Raw genomic sequence first — 13440 nt, forward strand, 5'->3', positions numbered from 1 at the left:
ACACAGTGCAGGCCCCGCCTCTTTCCTCCCTTTTCTCGGAGACCCGACGGCGCGAACCCAGCCTGGCTGCTGCAGCACTTGCTCTAACTTTGCCGCAGCTGCCTCCCTTTTCCCGGAACCCACTCTCCTAACCCACCCCTGGGAGGGGGAGAGAATGTGGGGAGCACTTCAGAGAGGCCTAAGCTCCAGAGAGCGGGCCATCTGGGCTCTGAAAGCAAATTAGTTTTCCAACTCATGTCTGGCTCCAGCGTTATCCAGACGCCTGGAAGGTCCTTCCTGCAGTCTGATCACCATTTTTCCTGCTGCACTGACCTATCAGCTCCCCTTGGTCTTCAACCTCGGGAATGATGGATTAGGGGAGTCTAGAAATGGACGAAGCCCTAGGTGAGGGTTTGAATCCTCCTTTCCCAAGATTCAGGCTGGGGATGGAGCCTGAGTCTGGGCCGATTCTTGGCTTTATCTAAACTCCAGATTACCAAGCCTGGGGCTGAGCTCCAAGGAGGCTCAGAAGGGCCAGACCCCACGCAAGGCCTTGGGGCACAGATACCATCACCTTCCTCTCTGGAATGTTTGGGACCGAACCTCTGTGTTAACCCTGAACTTCCCTACTAACCCCTCAGAAACGCAGCTGAAGACGAGCAGAGGACGCTTCTCGGCTACAGAATCCCTCCCCACCTTGGAGGTAGGAGCTCCCGACACCTGAGTTTGTCCCCACCTTCCCCACACTGACTCCACAGCGATCCTCAGTGTCCCACTCCGTGCAGTGGACGCACGCCTCCTGCGCCTGCGCAGCCTCGAGACCAGCATCTTCTAAGGCTGCAAGGAGCTAAAAATCGCTCCCGCCCACCCACAAGCTGGGCTGGACTTGAGGATCGCGGTGGGGGGGCGGATGTTGTAGTGGAGGAGGTGGAATGAAGAGTGAGAAAGCTGTCTAGGTGCCTGTCCAATTAGGGCAGTAGGAAGAATCCTGGTGGCCAGGCAGGTGCGTGGGGGACGCAGGGCGTCCTATGCCTCGGGAGGGGGCTCCTGGGGTGGTGAGGGGCGAGGCTGCTGCACAAACATGTTTACGCCTCCAGCGGCGCCGATGGCCCTGAGGGGCACGAACCCTAGGGTAATAACTTTGCTCTGCGCCCCCTCACCCCCAGCCTGGCGAGGCGCCAGGACGATGACTTCGGCCCCAGCCCCCTCCCCCTAGGGCGGGCCAAGCGCCCATCAGGCGATCCTCGAGGGGGAGCGCTAGGCTGCACCCCTCCGGCAGCTCCCTGGATCGCCGGGCGGCGCCTGAGGGGCGGGGTCCCCAGCGCTGCGGGACGCGCGGCCACAGCGTTCTCTGCGGTTAGCGTCCCGAGCCCATGGGTGGGGGAGTCCCGGCCGACCCTGGTGCAAGTTCGCCCGCCTCCTGCCCGGCCCCGCCCCAGGGCGCTGACCCCTTCCTCTCCACCCGGAGCCCAGGCAGCCGCGTACCTGCAGCCTCCGGCGGCGGATGAGGCCCGAATCGTCCATGGCGGCAGCGGCGGCGACTTCGGCCCGGGGAGGGAGGAGGGAGGCAGCGGCGGCGGGAGGAGGGAGGAGGGAGGGAGTGAGAAGCCGCGGGGACCGCGGCGGCGGCGGCGGCGGCGGCGGCGGCGGCTGGTTGGGGGGGGGGTGGAGGGGGCGGAGCGAAGTGGGGCGGGCCCGGCGCCGTCACTGCGTCTGGGCACCCGAGCCCGAGCTCAGCCACCGCTGCCCGCGCTGGGGGGGGAAGGGGTGGGCGGGGAGGCGGAGCCTCCTGGTGCCCCCATGGGAGCCAAGCTGCCGAGAGACCCCTATAAAAAGACACACCCCAGGGGAGAGACATTCTCAGGGGTAGAACCCCCACTTAAGAAACACCCCAAAGGAAGCCTTCTCCCTGAGATACATTCCCCCCACATTCATCCCCCAGAGACCCCCCCTTGGTGAGACACATTTCCCGGGGGAGATAGTTTCCACATGGACGCCCTCTCCAATCAAGAAGTCCCCCAACCCTGAAAATCATTCCTAAGAGATATGGTCCCTGAGAGGTGACTTTCCTCTCAAAAGCCATCCCCCTCCCCACGGAAGAGGCATTCCCCAAAGAGAAAGATCCCAGGAGTAACAATTCCCGTGGAGACCCTGGGGGGGATACCTCCAATCAGAGACCCCTAAAAGCCGTATCCTCTGTGGAAAACTGTCCCCACCCATGAGACCTCTACAGCCCCAGGGGAGATGTCATGCTTACAGAGAAACATTTTCACTGAGGAGACCCATCTTCACAGGAGAGGCAACCTCAGAAAAACATGTGCCTGCATATTACGCCCCCCGTCCCCCGCAATCAGAGCCTCCTCAGGGAACCCTGCAGCCCCTCTAGCGACCCCTCCCTTATGGTCCGGATTAAGGAGCCAGGCCAGGCCGTCTGTATTTATAGGAGCGATTAGCTGGTAGTTGGAGAGGGGGGCAGTTAAAGCGCTTTTCAGCTCCCTCGACGCTCCTCCATGTTCACACAGGTGAGGCCAAATCCACCATGCTTCCCGAAGTTGGAGAGGAGGGTGTCCGAGCCCTCCGAACTCCATGTCTTGGCACTGGGGGACAGAAGGGCTTCCCAAGGGGTGGTGGCCAGTATCTGGCCCCAAGGTCCGGGAGGGCGCGGTTGCTGGGTAAGAGCGACCCCTGCTGGACGACGGCGAGGCTGGGTCCGGGTTTTCCCCAGGAGCTTGTCGCCTCAAGTTCGCGCCTTTGCCTGGGTTATATCTGTCTGTGTCTCTATATGTTTGTCGGCATGTTTGTGTCACCGTCTCGCTGAGTCCCTTGCTCGCACATCTCTCAGTCCATGGCCCGGACTCCGCCCCTGGCGACCTAGCTCACGATGACGACCGCGGGAGCTCTCCTTGGTGCTGGTCTCGCGCGCTCCTGTCCACGGTGCTGAAATCCAAGCGCAGGGTCGGGGGCTGAGATTAGGGAAGGACAAAGGGTGCGGAGGCTCTGGCGTGAGGCATGGCCCAGAGCTGAACAGATCTGACCCACAAACATCTGCGACCACCTCAAGATGGACCAGGAGAAGGCTAGGTCCGGCAGATCTTGCTTACTGAGGCCTCCAGCACATCACTGGGTGCACACAGAGGGACCCAGAGATAGTATCTACTGATTCGTTCACTTACCACATATTGAGCACCTACTATGTGCAATGTAGTATTTTGGGATCTGGGAGGGAATACAGTGATAAAAGAGGCAGACAAAAAGCCTCTCTTGCCCTGAGATGAGAGGCACACAAACACTTACATACAGTCACATATTCGGGAAACACAGACACGCAAACACTTATTCGAACACACTCTGCAAACATATACTCCACAAACACAGACCCACACGTTCTGCAAATTAACACACATACAAACACATACTCAGCAAATGCAAACACATGCAAACATCCACAAATACAGATACACACAAACTCACACTCTGCAGCCATGCAAACACATGCTTAGGAAACACAGACATACACACACTCATCCAATGCAAACACACACAAACAACACATATAAACACTCAACCAGTGGAAGCACAGCCACATATTTGCAAAACCAAGGGATGTCCAGTTGCACACAAATTATAATCTAAAACAAATTATTCTCCCAACACAACACATAGACACACACACCCGTACCCACTGCAGGGATGTTTTTCTCATCCGATTCTCCCCCTAGAATGTCAGCTCTATGAAAGTTGAGATTTGTGTATCTTTTATTTTTATTTATTTATTTATTTATTTATTTATTTATTTATTTTGAGACAGAGTCTCACTCTGTTGACTAGGCTGGAGTGCGGTGGAACAATCTTGATTCACTGCAACCTCTGCTTCCCAAGTTCAAACTATATTCATGCCTCAGCCTTCTGAACAGCTGAGATTATAAGCACGTGCCACTATGCCCAACTAATTTATTTTTTAATTATTTTTACTAGAGATGGGGTTTCACCATGTTGGCCAGGCTGGTCTCAAACTCCTGGGCTCAAACAATCCTTCTACTTCGGTTTCCCAATGTGCTGGGATTACAGGTGTGAACCACCATGCCTGGCTGAAATTTTCATGTATTGTTCACTACTGCATCCCCAGAATCTAGCACACAGTAGGTGCTCAATAAATGTTTGTCGAATGAATGGATGAGTTAAGGGAGTGTTCACAAGCAACACACATTCGCAGAAACTTCAGAAGTTGTTGAAGTTCTGAACTGGTTGACACTGGTTGAGTGTTTATATGTGTTGTTTGTGTGTGTTTGCATTGGATGAGTGTGTGTATGTCTATGTTTCCTAAGCATGTGTTTGTATGGCTGCAGAGTGTGAGTTTGTGTGTATCTGTATTTGTGGATGTTTGCGTGTGTTTGCATTTGCTGAGTATGTGTTTGTATGTGTGTTAATTTGCAGGCCAAAGACACCTTCCTCACACACACACACACACTCCCCTCATATACAGATACCACAGCTTAAGCCACAAGCTCAACATAAAAGCAAACACAAGGATATATACACACCAGCCCAAGTTGGCCAGCCTTTGGTCAGCAGGCATGTGGGCGGAACGGTGGGAGGTCCCGCCTCTGCATTAAGCCATGCGCCTTTCAGTTGCCAGTTTCCTGGAGTGGATCCTGAGGTGTCTTATCAGCCTCTATACCCCAATCCAGCTAACAGGTGAGGGGCTGAACTCGGGGAGGCAAGAAGGGGACAGTCTTGTCTCTATAGACGGCTAGCTGTCCCTGCCTTGTAGTTTTGGGCCCCAGTGACAGAACCTGAGCCCTGCCACACCATGCTTGGTCCCAAAGGCCCAGCTCTGGGTGGCCCCTAAGCCGATTGTGGGCCGAGAGAAGGTGACCCAGAGAAGGGCTGGCAGAGAGTGAGAGAGGGAGGAGGGAGGCCGCATAGAAGAGAAGGAATTACTGAACAGTAGAGGGGGATTGGAAGAGCTAGGGAGGTCCCCTTCATTCTGAGAAAAAAAGGGGTCCCTTGAGGACTAAAAAGGTGGGAGATCCTGCTGGATGGGGGAGGGCGACTGTGGTCTAAGCTTGGTGGGGGTGGCACTTGGTGGGGGACAGAGAGGTCAGGATTCTGATGGGAGGGGGGTTCCTAGGATGGAGGCAGGCCCTGGTGGTCTCCTGGGATTTGAATATCCTTGGCCACTGCCCCAGCCTCCTCCTCAGTTGCACTTTCCCTACTCTGTCTGGCACTGCTTCTTGGGTATGCATTGGGTGGGTGCCACCCTAAGCTCACAGAAAGGGATGGCTGAACCCCACACTATGCCTGCCAGCTCTTATCTCAGGTGGACATGGCCTGCAGGGTCCACATGCGACCCATTGGCCTGACCTGGGTCCTGCAACTGACCCTGGCATGGATCCTGCTAGAAGCCTGTGGAGGGAGCCACCCACTCCAAGCCAGGTCCCAGCGACACCATGGGCTGGCAGCTGATCTGGGCAAAGGCAAGCTGCACTTGGCAGGTGAGCACCCCAGACCCTGCCTCACCACCAACACCGAGAAACCCACACCTACCCTGCCATGGCAATGTTAGAATTTCCTTATGAGAGGGGCCTAGCAGGGCCACGAAGGTGGGAGGCAGGGATAGTGCTGAAGAATGATGGATAAGAATTAGACTGCCTGGGTTCAAATTCAACTCTGTCACTTTGTAACTATGTGACCCTGAGGAAGTCATCTAACCTCTCTGGGTCTCACATGGACCCCCAAAAAGAGAGAAATAACAAACATACCTCACAAAGCTGTTGTTAAGATTCAGCATATGAGCATATGAGCGGGGCTCGGTGGCTCACGTATGTAATCCCAACACTTTGGGAGGCCGAGGTGGGCAGATCACTTGAGGTCAGGAGTTTGAGACCAACCTGGCCAACATGATGAAACCCCTGTCTCTACTAACAATACAAAAATTAGCTGGATGAGGTGGCATGCGCCTGAAATCCCAGCTACTTGGGAGGCTGAGGCACCAGAATTGCTTGAACCTGGGAGGTGGAGGTTGCAGTGAGCCAAGATCGTGCCACTGCACTCCAGACTGGGCGACAGAGCAAGACCCTGTTTCAAAAGAAAGAAAGAAAAATAAAGGAAAAGGATTAAGCACATGTGTCACTACCAGGCTCATGACAAATAAGTTGATTATTATAAACAATAAATGATCATTACTACTTGAAGCTGCATTTGCATTCCAAAGGAAGGGTCTTAAGTTAGGGGTTTGTGAGGATTGATGTAATTGGTTGGGTTCTCCCTTGTCCAGGGGATCCCCAGCCCTCAGTTCCCAAACCTTATCTGAGGATCCAAGACCCTGGCTCACAGGGTTCCCCTTTGCCAGGAACTTGTTGTCCCTCAGAGATGGACACAACAGAGATATCAAGCCCTGGGAACCATCCAGAACGCTGTGGAGTGCCGAGCCCCGAGTGAGTACAGCACCCTCCACTGTTTTCTCGCGTACTTTGCCCATTGCCCTGGAACTCCCCTTGGGTCCTAACCCATCCAACCCTCTCTCTCCCGATGTCTAGGTGCGAATCCTTCCTGGAACACCTCCAACATGCCCTTCGCAGTCGCTTCCGCCTGCGGCTATTGGGGGTACACCAAGCACAGCCGCTCTGCGAGGAGCTCTGCCAGGCCTGGTAGGACATGCGGGGGCAAGGGGCGTGGCTTGTGACTTGGGCAGGGGAGAGGGCGGAGCCTGCAGTTTGCTTGGCCTTCTGTGTAAAGGGGAGTGGCCTCCAACAGGGCCAAGGTTTAAGAGATGCAGCTTTTTTTTTTTTTTTTTTTTTTTTTTGAGACAGAGTCTTGCTCTGTCGCCCAGGCTGGGGTGCAGTGGCCGGATCTCAGCTCACTGCAAGCTCCGCCTCCCGGGTTTAGACCATTCTCCTGCCTCAGCCTCCCGAGTAGCTGGGACTACAGGCGCCCGCCACCTCGCCCGGCTAGTTTTTTGTATTTTTTAGTAGAGACGGGGTTTCACCGTGTTAGCCAGGATGGTCTCGATCTCCTGACCTCGTGATCCGCCCGTCTCGGCCTCCCAAAGTGCTGGGATTACAGGCTTGAGCCACCGCGCCCGGCCAAGAGATGCAGCTTAATGTTTAGAGCCCAGGTAGAAGCCCCCAGTTTTTTTTTTTTTTTTTTTTTTTTTTTTTTTTTTTTTTGAGACGGAGTCTTGCTCTGTAGCCCGGGCTGGAGTGCAGTGGCCGGATCTCAGCTCACTGCAAGCTCCGCCTCCCGGGTTTACGCCATTCTCCTGCCTCAGCCTCCGGAGTAGCTGGGACTACAGGCGCCCGCCACCTCGCCCAGCTAGTTTTTTGTATTTTTAGTAGAGACGGGGTTTCACGGTGTTAGCCAGGATGGTCTCGATCTCCTGACCTCGTGATCCGCCCATCTCGGCCTCCCAAAGTGCTGGGATTACAGGCTTGAGCCACCGCGCCCGGCCGAAGCCCCCAGTTTTTAAGATACCTGCCATATGGCGATGTGGCTTTTCATAGCCCTGAGATTTCTTTTTTTTTTCTTTTCTTTTCTTTTCTTTTTTTTTTTTTTTTTTTTTTTTTTTTGAGATGGAGTCTCACTCTGTCCCCTAGGCTGGAGTGCAGTGGTGCAATCTCGGCTCACTGCAACCTCCACTTCCCAGGTTCAAGCGATTCTCCTGCCTCAGCCTCTTGAGTAGCTGGGATTACAGGTGCACACCACCACACCTGGCTAATTTTTGTATTTTTAGTAGAGACGAGGTTTCACTATGTTGGTCAGGCCGGTCTCGAACTCCTGACCTCGTGATCCTCCCGCCTTGGCCTCCCAAAGTGCTGGGATTACAGGTGTGAGCCACCGCACCCGGCCTTTTTTTCTTTTTTTTGAGATAGAGTTTTGCTCTTGTTGCCCAGGCTGGAGTGCAGTGACACGATCTCGGCTCACTGCAACCTCAGCCTCCTGGGTTCAAGTGATTCTCCTGCCTCAGCATCCCTAGTAGCTGGGATTACATGCTTCCGTCACCACGTCCGGCTAAGTTTTGTATTTTTAGTAGAGACGGTGTTTCACCATGTTGGCCAAGCTGGTCTCTAACTCCTGACCTCAGGTGATCTGCCTGCCTTGGCCTCCCAAAGTGCTAGGATTACAGGGGTGAGCCACCATGCCCAGCCAGGCCCTGAGATTTCTTAAGGAGTGAGTCCTCCTGATTGAAAAGAGAAGGTAAAAGGGAGGCCGCCTATAATCTCCGTCATTTGAGAGGTCAAGATAGGAGGATTGGTTGAGGCCAGGAGTTCAAGATCAGACTGGACAACATGGCAAGACCCAGTCTCAACAAAAAGTTTAAAAATTAATCAGACATGGGCCAGACACAGTGGCTCACGCATGTAATCCCAGAACTTTGGGAGGCCAAGGTGGGCGGATCCCCTGAGGTCAGGAGTTTGAGACAAGACTGGCCAACATGGCGAAACACTGTCTCTACTAAAAACACAAAAAAGAGCCAGGCGTGGTGGTGGGCGCCTGTAATCCCACCTACTCGGGAGGCTGAGGCAGAACTGTTTGAACCTGGGAGGCAGAAATTGCTGTGTGCAGAGATTGGGCCACTGCACTTCAGCCCAGGAGACAGAGCAGGACTCCATCTCAAAAAACAAAAAAAAAAGTACTAATCAGACATGATGGCGTGTGCCTATAGTACCAGGTACTTGAGACACTGAGGTGGAAGGATTGCTCGAGCCCGGGAGGTCAAAGCTGCCATAAGCCATGATTGTGCCACTGCACTCCAGTTTGAGTCACAGAACAAGACCCTGTCTCAAAAATAAATAAAAGGAAAATGAAAGAGTGGGAAAATATGAGGGACTGGCCCGTAACAAATGGTCTGAGGTCTGCAGGGACGAGGCCAGTTGTGACATGGCCCAGAGTATGGAAAGATCTGATAGAATATGGGGTGGGATGAAATCTGGAGAGATGAAATCTGGAGTTAGCAGGGGAGTGGTTCTAAGAGGCAGGGCCTGGATCCCAGCGGGAGACATATACTGAACACAGTCTAGAAGAACCGGAATCCCGCTGGCATGTAGCTACAAAAGCTTTACCCACCTCTCCACTCGCCATCTCCAGGTTCGCCAACTGCGAAGATGATATCACCTGTGGCCCGACTTGGCTCCCACTCTCAGAAAAAAGGGGCTGTGAGCCTAGCTGCCTTACCTATGGACAGGTGAGTGTGAGGCAGAAGGTGAAGAGAAGAGACTGAGATCCTCCCTACCAAGTTCTTTATTTTTTTTCTGAGACAGAGTTTCATTCTTGTTGCCCAGGCTGGAGTGCAGTGGCACAATCTCTGCTCGCTGCAACCTCTGCCTCCCGGGTTCAAGTGATTTGCCTGCCTCAGCCTCCCGAGTAGCTGGGATTACAGGCATTCGCCGCCATGCCCAGCTAATTTTTGTATTTTTAGTAGAGTCAGAGTTTCACCATATTGGCCATACTGGTCTCGAACTCCTGACCTCAGGTGATCCGCCCGCCTCGGCCTCCCAAAGTGCTGGGATTGCAGGCATGAGCTACTGCCCCTGACCCCCACCAAGTTCTTTCTTACCGTGTCTAGACCCCAGAGACCGGATTGGCACTTCCCAGGTCCCTACTCCAACCCTTCCCTAGCCCAACCTCCCATTGGGTTGCGCCCTTTGACCCCAAAAGCTCCCTAAGTCCAGATTTGCCCTTCCCAAGGAACCATCCCTGCTCTGGGTCCATCCAGTTTACCATGGAGGACCCAGAAGCCCAGTCACCCTCTACAAAACCCCAGCCTTGATACAGACCTCTCTGCGAGCCCCCCGACTGCCCCAACCCTGATTCATCCCGCTAGGGCCCAGTAAGAACATTCACACTCCCCAAGGACCTGCCACCACTCTGGCCCCGCACCCAGACTCCCAAACTGCACACTCCGCCTCTGACGCCAATCCCAAAGGAACTTACAGACTTTCCCTTCCCGAGGCCACGCCCCTGAGAGAAAGCCATGCCCCTCTGGACTCCGCCCACTACGGCCCTAACTCCACTTTTTCGTAGACCTTCGCAGACGGGACGGACCTTTGTCGCTCGGCTCTGGGCCACGCCCTGCCGGTGGCCGCTCCTGGAGCCCGTCACTGCTTCAATATCTCCATCTCCGCACTACCTCGTCCCAGACCAGGACGGCGGGCCCGGGAAGCTCCCTCCTGGCGTTCCCGCCGCCCTCGCACCTCCATCCTGGACGCTGGGGGCAGCGGGAGTGGCAGTGGAAGCGGCAGCGGCCCCTAGCGGACGCGTGGCCCTGAGTTGGGGGAGGGTCCCTTCCCCCAGCCCTGCCCCTCAGAACACCCAGAACCCCACCCCTCGCCCTCTCGGCCTTCTATAATAGTTTTGAGATGTCTGTCCCTCCTCCCTGGAGCTCCAGAGACTCACCCCTCTCCAGGTTATCCCAGAAATGACCCAACTCTCTCTCTCACTTTTCCCTCTCCCCTTTGAATAAAGTCGCCAGCAAGAGCACGTGATGTGTGTGGCTGCTTCTTGGGGAAACAGGTGGGAAGGAGAATTGCCAGAAAGTAACAGATGTCTCACGTCTAATCCTCAGATCCTAGAAGCAGTGACTGATTCATACTACAGTGTAAATGATGGATGGCCTGTGACCTAGAGCAGTCAACATAACTCGGAACACCCAGGTGTTGGAAATGGAGAGGGGGTCAGAACAGGGGCTGACAAGGGCAGGAGGGGTTCCTTCCCACTGTGTGCCACCAGGGCTCCCAAAAAGCTGCCTAACTTGTATAGGCCTCAAGACACACTTCAAGGCCGGGTGCAGAGGCTCGTGCCTGTAATCCCAGCAATTTCACAGGCCAAGGTGGTTGCATTGCTTGAGCCCAGGAGTTCAAGGCCAGGCTTGGCAAAACAGTGAGAACCTGTCTCTACCAAAAAAAAACAAAAAGAAAATTTTAAATTGGCCCAGTGTAGTGGTGCATGCCTGTATTCCTACCTGCTCAGCAGACTGAGGCAGGAAGATCACTTGAGCTCAGTTCAGGGCTGCAGTGAGCCATGATCACACCACTGTACTCCAGCCTGGGTGACACAGTGAGAGCCTGTCTCAAATAAAAAATAATAAGACATGCAGACACAGAATACCAAACTGGCCATGGTAGTATGTGCTGAACTCCAAACTACTTGGGAGGCTGAGGTAAGAAGATCACTTGACCCCAGGAATTCGAGGCTGCAGTAAGCTATAATCCTGCCACTGTACTGCAGCCTGGGCAAAAGCCAGACCCCAGTTTTTTTTTTTTTTTTTTTTTTTTTTGAGACAGAGTTTCGCTCTTGTTGCCCAGGCTGGAGTGCAATGGCAGGATCTCAGCTCACTGCAACCTCCACCTCCCAGGTTCCAGTAATTCTCCTGCCTCAGCCTCCCTAGTAGCTGGGATTACAGGTGCCTGCCACCAAGCCCGGCTAATTTTTTGTATTTTTAGTAGAGATGGGATTTCACCATGTTGGTCAGGATGGTCTCAAATTCTTGACTTCAGGTGATCAACCCACCTCGGCCTCCCAAAGTGCTAAGACTACATGCATGAGCCACCATGCCACGCCCTTTTTCTTTTTTTGGGACAGAGTCTAGCTTTGTCTCCCAAGCTAAAGTGTAGTGGTGCAATCTTGGCAAACTGCAACCTCAGCCTCCTGGGTTCAAGTGATTCTCGTACCTCAGCCTCCAGAGTAGCTGGGATTGCAGGCACACACCACCACATATGGCTAATTTTTGTATTTTTAGTACAGATGGGGTTTCGTCATGTTGGCCAGGCTGGTCTCAAATTCCTGACTTTGGTGATCCACCCACCTCGGCCTCCCAAAGTGCTGGGATTACAGACATGAGTCACCATGCCTGTCCAAGACCCCATATTATACATATACAGACTACAGAGTTTGGTGACAATGACCCTGTGTAGTGTCCACCTGTGTTCACAACCCAGCTCTACCACTTACTTACGCTGTAACTTCCGTTTCACACATTGCCCAGCTTGAGCCTCAATTTCTTCATCTTTAAAATGGGAATGTGGGCTGGGCATGGTGTCTCATGCCTGTAATCCCAGCACTTTGGGAGGCTGAGGCAGGCAGTGCATTCACTTGAGTCCAGGAGTTCAAGACCAGCCCGGCCAACATAGCGAAAATCCATCTCTACCAAAGATACAAAAATTAGCCAGGCGTGGTGGCACATGCCTGTAATCCCAGTTTCTTGGGAGGCCGAGGTGGGATAATCACTTGAACCCAGGAGATGGAGGTTGTGGTGACCTGAGATAGTACCACTGCACTACAGCCTGGGTGAGAGAGTGAGACCTTGTCTCAAAAAGAAAAATTAAAATAAAATAAATAAAATAAAATGGAAATGAGTTCCTTTTACAGAATTGAGAAAGAATTCAGTGAGTTAGTGCAAGTTTTTCTGCTTATCTAACACTGCATACCAAGCAACTCCAATATAGTGATGATAAAAAAGTCACTAGCCTGGGCACGGTGGCTCATGCCTGTAAGTCCAGCACTTTGGGAGGCCAAGGCGGGCGGATCACAAGGCCAGGAGATCAAGACCATCCTGGCTAACATGGTGAAAGCCCATCTCTACTAAAAATACAAAAACTTAGCCGAGCATGGTGGCGGGCACCTGTAGTCCCAGCTACTAAGGAGGCTGAGGATGGAGAATCACTTGAACCCAGGAAGCAGAGGTTGCAGTGAGCCGAGATCATGCCACTGCACCCCACCCTGGGTAACAGAGCCAGACTCCGTCTCAAAAACAAAACAAAAAAAACCCCAGCACTTTTGGAGGCCGAGGCAGATGAATCACGAGGTCAGGAGTTCAAGACCAGCCTCATCAACATGGCGAAACACCACCTATACTAAAAATACAGAAAATTAGCCGGGTGTGGTGGTGGTGCATGCCTGTAATCCCAGCTACTCAGGAGGCTGAGGCAGGAGAATCGCTTGAACCCAGGAAGCAGAGGTTGCGGTGAGCCAAGATCACGCCATAACACTCCAGCCTCCTGGGTGACAGAGCGAGACTCCATCTCAAAAAAAAAAAAAAAAGTCACTATCTTTCATGGTTCTGGGGTTTGACTCAGTCCAGCCTGGCAGTTCTTCCTGAAGATCTGTCATGTACTTGCAGACAGTGGCTGGGGCTGGAATCACGTTGAAGTCTTCCTCGCTCACATATCTGCTAGTTGGCGTTGGCCGTTGTCTTCAACTTCTGCTGGGGCTATTTGCCAGAATATCTGCACATGGCCCCTCTGTGGCTTGGGCTTCCTCTCAACATGGCAGCTACGATCTAAGGGAAATGTCCCAAGAGAGCAAGCCAAGTGGGAGTTCAGTTTTGATGACTTAACTTTGGAATTAACACAGTGTGACATCTCTTTCTATTCACTACAGGGAGTCACTGAAGCCAGCTCATATTCAAGGAGAGGCATCATAGACTCCACCTCCAATGGGAGGGATGTCAAATAAAATGCTTAG

General features: G+C 53.3%; 2 protein-coding genes across 3 annotated transcripts in view; one reads left to right on the forward strand and one right to left on the reverse strand.

Annotated features, from left to right (window-relative positions):
• The window catches only part of MAST1 (microtubule associated serine/threonine kinase 1), a 43996-nt gene extending 42092 nt beyond the window's left edge, over positions 1-1904 (reverse strand). The window contains exons 1-2 of the mRNA XM_050770020.1: positions 1901-1904; positions 1465-1627 (exon numbers count right to left, since the gene is read on the reverse strand). Of these exons, the coding sequence (XP_050625977.1) occupies positions 1465-1503 (39 nt within the window). The 5' untranslated portion in view covers positions 1504-1627; positions 1901-1904. The remainder of the gene's footprint in view (positions 1-1464; positions 1628-1900) is intronic.
• RTBDN (retbindin) lies at positions 857-10458 on the forward strand. Of its 2 annotated transcripts, none has more exons than XM_050770742.1 (6): positions 857-982; positions 5288-5474; positions 6332-6416; positions 6519-6629; positions 9067-9163; positions 10003-10458. In XM_050770742.1, exons 2-6 carry the CDS (start codon positions 5306-5308, stop codon positions 10228-10230), a joined length of 690 nt encoding a protein of 229 aa, XP_050626699.1. In that variant the 5' UTR covers positions 857-982; positions 5288-5305; the 3' UTR covers positions 10231-10458. The 2 variants fall into 2 exon arrangements, with proteins under 2 accessions (XP_050626699.1, XP_050626700.1); XM_050770743.1 differs by having other exon boundaries at positions 894-982; positions 5300-5474.
• The last annotated feature ends 2982 nt before the right edge of the window (positions 10459-13440 follow it).

Source organism: Macaca thibetana, chromosome 19, assembly GCF_024542745.1.
Source record: "Macaca thibetana thibetana isolate TM-01 chromosome 19, ASM2454274v1, whole genome shotgun sequence".
NCBI classification, from domain to species: Eukaryota; Metazoa; Chordata; class Mammalia; order Primates; family Cercopithecidae; genus Macaca; species Macaca thibetana.

What these genes read in the sequence shown, in the direction of transcription:
- RTBDN (XM_050770742.1), top strand. Translation starts at nt 5,306, where the DNA reads ATGGCCTGCAGGGTCCACATGCGACCCATTGGCCTGACCTGGGTCCTG. An exon ending in AGGCAAGCTGCACTTGGCAG is followed by an intron (nt 5,475 to 6,331) that starts GTGAGCACCCCA and finishes CCCCTTTGCCAG; the next exon opens with GAACTTGTTGTCCCTCAGAG. An exon ending in TGTGGAGTGCCGAGCCCCGA is followed by an intron (nt 6,417 to 6,518) that starts GTGAGTACAGCA and finishes CCCGATGTCTAG; the next exon opens with GTGCGAATCCTTCCTGGAAC.